Below are 6,979 nucleotides of genomic sequence, written 5' to 3' on the forward strand. Positions count from 1 at the left end.
TTGCTGCTATCGTAGAACCTTTTCTCCTCGTGGATCATACTCGCGCAGTGATAGCTGAACGCTCGAGGTACTATAACGAGTGTACAGACCTGCGATTAGTCAGTCTGCATTAGTCTGTAGTCGTTTCATACTGCGCCTAATACGATTATCATATTCCTGTACATAGCCATGAAGAGAAATGTATAGACACTTTGTCAAGTATCAGAGATATGTGAGAATAAGATTAACGTACCAAGACCAAAGGAACTTCAGATTGTCAATTGTAAACAGCATCCTGAATCATGTTACGTAATGTCTATGATTTTTATTATTTTAATAAATGTTTGTGAAAATTAATCAAGTTCTGTTTAAAGTTGGTCACCGTCAATCTGCTGCTCTAAGCGTGCAAGTGTCATTTCTATCATCTGACATAACGGCAGAAGATAAACACACCTCGATAAGACCACGAGACATATTGCTGACACTCGCCTACTTCGTTAGAGCGACAAGTCAAATAATCTGATGGTGTGTGTACTGAAGGTCTTACAATACGCACACCACAAGGAGTACTATATCTATTGGGACTCCAGGCCACAGGTCAAGTTTCCGCCACTTGTCGGTGCTATAGTCACAGTACTGCTGGGCACTGCAGTCGCTGACATTGGCCGGCAATTCAAAATTCCAAGACGATGACAACAATGCCCATCTCCTCTCTCTCTCATGACAAATCAAACTGTCATTATGAATCACGTGACACACCACTTCGCTTCCCTCCTCCTCTGTTATTCCCCTCCCCTTTCCAGCTAATACCAGAACACTATTAAAGTGAAGCAGCCAATTAGTGTGTAGCACGTCAGTGGGCATTAAAATGGAATGGCACTATGCACCCGAAGTGGGCATCTTGGCTGTTCTCAAAAGTGTCAGCACTAAAAGAATTTTTGTACCATGTCCAAACGTATTTGTCCAAAAACTTACATAAATAATGTATCTTACAGTAATTCTTCACCTAAATTACTCCAACATCCACACACACACACACACACACACACACACACACACACACACACACACACACACACACGCACACCGCTTGCTGATTCCGCTGCTGAACAGTTCTGTACAATATTGACACATCTATCTCATCATAATCAGTAAGTTTCATCTCTCTGATTTGCGCATAAAAGTACATTTCCCCTCACTCTCTTTCTGTCTTTAAGGAGGCAGAAACATTGCAATATATTACTGAGGGATTGAAAGGGATACAAGTGTTCCAACTGGCTGACACCCCTTATAGCTGCCTCCCGCTGCACTGTGGGAACAAGTCTTGACTTGATAAGTCTCAACAGTCTCTACAGTATGATTTACGAACAATGGCAGTACAGACAGGTCGAGTAATGAACGAGGAATGCAGTATTGCCAGTTCAAAGTGAGAGTTGTCATGCATGCATAAAGAGGCTTTGCACTTCAAGAAATGTATGTCCTGCAAATCATGTCTCTCTCTCTCTCTGTCGCTTATGATGAATTCCTCGCTTATTGTGCATGGAGGCTTACCACAGCCATCAGTCATCTCAGCTCACCACAATTGCAATAAAAATTCAGAAATAACTTGCTGCAGTGAGGTTTAATGCTTACACTGGGTATGACATTCCCAGCAGAGTGTTCAAGACACTACTGAGCCCTCATTGGATACCAGGAAATGCATGATGTCATGTGTACAGAATGAGCTTAATCTTAGTGAGCGACATTCGTGACTCTTCCATCTTGAAATAACTCACAACTTTCCAGAACAAGCCTGAACTTGTTTAATTGATATCAAGATTAGACTTGCTGACATCTGCATATGTACACTGATGCAATCTTCCAGTATGTCATATTCTGAAAAGCAAAGATACATGCATATGCAAGGTGATAACAGTCACCTTGTCAGCTGACCATCACTGCCGTACCTAATACCTTCTAGGGTGTAATACCAGTCACTTTGTCAATTGATCATCACTGCCCCCACGCAATAAAATATGATGGAATTGCAGTCACTCAGAATTTTGCTCCAGTGTGACAATGTGACTTGTTGGAACAGAAGTAGTTAGAACTACATAGAGCATTTAGGAACTTACCTGGGTTAATGGTAGTCAGTCTTTAGAATATTATGTCAGTTCAGAATGCCTATTTCTTTGTGTTAACTATCACTGCCTTTTCTGCTTAGCATTATCAGCGTAAGGTTTTGTAATGGAGGATAAAATTAATACCCTAGCACAGAATCATTATAATATTGGGTGACTTTGAACAGATAGTAATTTCCTTTTCTTGCCTACATGAGAGTGTTAAATATGCTATTTCATGTAGTTTCTCCTGTGTAACAACAGATGACGACTTACATCCTGAAACACAAAATATGAAGTCAGTGCCATACAATGGATTCACCGTCTGCCTGGTAGTATGTCCGTATGTAGCACATTCTTTCTAAAGTAAAGTTTGAGAATGAGGCTTTTGTTAAATGTTTCTTTTGTTTTGTGTATCCCAAATTTTGCGTTTAGTACTTCATTCTTAGGATGCTTTATAGTTAGTGTGATTTGGGTCTGTACCTAATGATGAGATGAGACGACATCATGATGTGCCTGTTCTGTTTTAGAGTCATTGCATGTGTTTTTGGTCGATAGATGTGATGGATGGCATGTTTGTGCCTTTGTGTATCTGTGTATGTGGAACGAACTTGGGTTCATCTGTAATGATTTTAAAGCACTTGTAGTCTGCACAGATGAGTATCAGCAGCCGTACCCCAGACCTCACAGCCGTACAGTTCAGAAACTGATGAAACCTGCCCAAAACCCCAATTACATCCATCAGTAATGTGTAACTCCAAAGTAGTTTGTGGTCAATATTTTACCGATTCACACCATGGGAAATCTCGCTTCTCTAGAGACAGCTGATGACTGGGTGCTCTCCTCCTGGTTGTGAACATTATGCAGCTTTCTTTGGAGATTAATTTTGATCCTCTAGAAATTGCACGATTAAGTAATTTTCTCAAGGTGCCGCTGCAGGTGCATGACGATGTAATTGGTGTTTGCGTGACTGTCATAGACAGCTGTATCATCTGCAAAGAGTGCAAATGACTTTTGCCTTGTCTTAGGATGTCGTTAATACAGACACCATGTGGTATGGGACCCAGGACAGAACCCTGGGGTATTCCTGCATCTATGATTTTATGTTGCTTTTGCACTTGTCTAAGCTAATAAAAAGTTTTATATTGCTTAAGAAAGATGCCAGAATTGATTATGTGGAGCAGATACTCGATTTCAGTAAGTTCGTGTAGTAAGCCCTGGTGCTAAACATGGTCGAAGGCCTTCTCGATACCCAAGAAGGCAACTCCCATGCTGTGCCCTTTTACCACGACCTTGCAGATTTTCTTGACCATCCAGTTGCTCTGGGTTGTTGTGCCATGCCCCGCGCGAATGTCAGATTGTTAGGGGTTTGATGATTTGCCTGTCGTTGAGGAAGGTTTTCAATAATGTGATAATTATGCGTTCCACGATTTTACTAAGAAAGCTTAAAAGATATATGGGTCTGTGGTTTTGTGGAAAGAGGGGATTTTTGTTTCGTTTCGGAGGGGTGATGACTTTGGCTGTCTTCCAGGCTGTAGGAGAATAATGCAATCTATACAGGAGTTGTAGATGGAGGTATGGTAAACGACTGCTAAGAGTGGAAAGTTTTTGAGTCGAAGTGGCCTAACGCCATCGGTATTAGGAGGTTTGGAGTTACGAACCCTTTGATGGTTGAGCTGATTTCACAACTGGCTGAACTTCCTCTTCACGGTTTTCAGTGACATCGTCGACAACGTTTTCTCGAAATGAGATTCGAGTAATGTAAATATACGAAATTATCACAGTTTCTCAGCGGATTGACTCTTCAGGAATAACATTGATGATATCCAGCATTTATATGACATTGGTTTCAGTATCTGCCATACGTATGGACTGTTACTACTGACACCTTTTGTGAAATTTCTGAAATGCGTTTATACTTTTTTATTTAAAGTATCGTTGATGGCATGTGTTTCCTGATTTTTTCGTGTTTATTAACGAGACATAATGTCTGAATACGTGTTTCACAAGAATTTCCCGCTTCGGCACTGATGTTGTAAACAAAAGACAAAAGGAGACTGGCAATCACACACACACAGCGTGGCACAGAATTGTACAAGGAGGGAACTGATTCGGATGGCCAACAACACAAACCATGGGTAGCTCTGTGGCAGAAGTGAGCAGGGAGAGAGGGGAAGGACGGTCCACCCACACCCCTCCCCCATCACATCGCACTGCTCACAGGCAATCGTCTCAGCAACTGCAATAGTAAGCTTCTGCCCAGTGGTCGGCAGCGGCAGTGGGCAGTTGTGCCAACGGAACATCGTCGTAATTGCACGACGTCATCTAGCGACTAACTATAGATTCGAATGTTATGCACTTGTAGTTAAAACTTGTATTCCATCCAAAATTAAGGACTTTCCTTCCCTGTCTATCTGATGGTGGGAACACGGTGTAAGACGTGATACCCTACAATGATGGAAAAAAAATGCAACTCGAAGAAGGAGTTATGTGACATAAACGAAAGTTGGTAGGCGTGTCTCTACATCTGAAACGTGATGTCTATTAAAATCATGCTCCACTCACATCAGTGTGGCACCAGTACCGTCACTACGAGGCTAAACTAAGGTTAACTTTAAATAAACGCTGAAAGGGTCGTGAGAGCTAGATACCGTTAAGACTGGACGCGGTGAGATGATGCTGCTCAAACATGCCAAAGATGGCATTGTCAACAGCTCACTGACTAAGATTGTGGTCGAGTAATAGGGCTACGAGAAGGTCGCTATTCCTTCTGCGATATTGCTTAAACGCTGGGCGTGAATGTAGCCACTGTACGTGATTACTAGCAGAGGTCGTCACGAGAACGTACTGTCGCAAGAAGACCGGCCTCCGGAAGGCCACGTTGCACTGTTGAGAGGAAAGGCCATCATGTTCGGCGTACGGCTCTGTCGTATCATACTGCATCAGCAAACAGCAACTTGAAAAGCAATTGACACCAGTTTGTCACAACGAACTATTAGAAGTCTTCTTCTTGAAGGACAGCTCTGACCCAGACCCCTTGTAGAACGCATTCCACTGGTTACAAGTGAGAGTTCATTGAACAGCATACTGGAGGTCTGCGGCGTTTTCTGCTGAAAGCTGGTTCTGCTTCGATGCCATTGATGGCCGTGTGTTGGTTAGAAGGAGGTTAGTTGAGGGTCTGCAGCCAGTCTGTCAGTGTGTTAGACACACTGGACCTATACTTGGAGGTATGGTCTGGAGTGCGTTTTCGTACGACATCAAGAGCACTCTCGAGGCTATCCTGCGCACCCTGACTCCAAATGTGCGTGTCATTCTTATAATTCAACCTGTTGCGCTGCCATTCATGTGAAGCATTCCAAGAGGCGTTTTCCAACTGGATAACACTCACCATCATATCGCTGTTGTAATCCAGCTTTCTCTACGTGATGTCGGCACGTTGCCTTGGTCTGCTCACTCAAAATATACGTCTGCGATCGAACACATATATCATAGGACAATGTCTTCAGCATTATCCACAACCTGTATTAACCGTTCCTGTATTGGCCGACCAACTGCTCAAGCACGAAACTCCATCCCAAAAATAAAGATGTGGCGTCTATAATACAATGCGTGCACGTTTGCATACTTGCATTCAACATTCTGGCGGTCTCAGAGGACGATGTGCTCTCCATCACGCTACAGATCAATTAGTCTATTATTAACATATCAACATTTCACATTCGCAGTGGATTATCTCGCACTTAGATTAAGCTGTTATCTTGCAATGTTAATCACTTAAACGTGTTAACTAGACCAATAAATGTATTCCTGAAGTTTCATTACCCTACATTAATTATTTTTCTGGTGTTGCGACTTTTTTCGGTCAGTGTATCTTCACTCTCTTCTGGTGTGACCTACAGGAGACACTGCGATTGTTCCCAACCGTCCCGGTGCTTCCTCGGGTGGCCACAGAAGACATCTGGCTGTCTGGAGGCTCTGCAGAGCGGGTGTCAGTTCCTAAGGGTACCCTGCTTTTTGTGCTACCCTTCCTCACACACCGCCTGCCGCAGTTCTTGCAGGACCCACAGCGGTTTGACCCTTCGCGCTTCTTGGAGGACCGTGTCGGCAAGGAACATGCATGCAGCTACCTGCCATTTGGGTTGGGCGCGCGCAACTGCGTGGGCTCTCAGTACGCCCGCCTGCAGCTCAAAGTCTACCTTGCAGACATACTGAGGCGCTTCCGTTTCCTGCCATGTAACCGACGCGAGGACCTGGAGGACAGTGCGCTCTCCTTCAGCCTAAGCCCCATCAAGCCAGTCAGAGTGTCGTGCGTACTCGTGGATGGCCCTAAGGCATAGGACCGCTCTCAACATTACTGATCATCATATTGGCCAATGTCCTGAGTCAGGCCATTATCCTGAGATGCTTTACCTTCCTGTTGCACAGCTACATGTATCACCGTAATCCACCTCCAGAAACTGAACATACAATAACATTAAAATCAAAATAATAATCTAAATACATTGGGACCTGTAATAAATTACTGTTTATTGGGCGCTCCAGTAACTTTAGTACTAACTACTTCCAAGATCGTGTATACAGTGAAGTATGGTCGACGACATGTTTGTCTTCTTGGCTTTGCAAAGCTCTGCTAACTTGCGAACATTTTGATTTTTCTGTTTTTCTATGTTCAATTTTTGTAGGTAGTACTTAGGTGGTTTAGAGATGGTTGCTGGCAGCCTGTAAAAATGTTTGTTCAGAGTTGTAATGTTGTTTACAGCCAATAAAGAGATATTTAATTAAAAGGATTGCATTGATCTTAACAAAAGCCAAGGGCCTCTGCTGGATCCCAGAACATATAACCACACACCACACTCCTGGATCAGCAGGTCTTCCTCAACATTTTGCTGCGATGCTTCCGC

At 43.3% G+C, this 6,979-nt stretch overlaps 1 protein-coding gene across 1 annotated transcript in view; it reads left to right on the forward strand.

Moving 5' to 3' along the window:
- LOC126424559 (cytochrome P450 4c21-like) overlaps positions 1–6,415 on the forward strand; it is a 65,741-nt gene extending 59,326 nt beyond the window's left edge. The window contains exon 4 of the mRNA XM_050087305.1: positions 5,978–6,415. Within this exon, the coding sequence (XP_049943262.1) occupies positions 5,978–6,415 (438 nt within the window). The remainder of the gene's footprint in view (positions 1–5,977) is intronic.
- Positions 6,416–6,979: the final 564 nt, after the last annotated feature.

Source organism: Schistocerca serialis, chromosome 10 (assembly GCF_023864345.2).
Source record: "Schistocerca serialis cubense isolate TAMUIC-IGC-003099 chromosome 10, iqSchSeri2.2, whole genome shotgun sequence".
Taxonomy (NCBI): Eukaryota; Metazoa; Arthropoda; class Insecta; order Orthoptera; family Acrididae; genus Schistocerca; species Schistocerca serialis.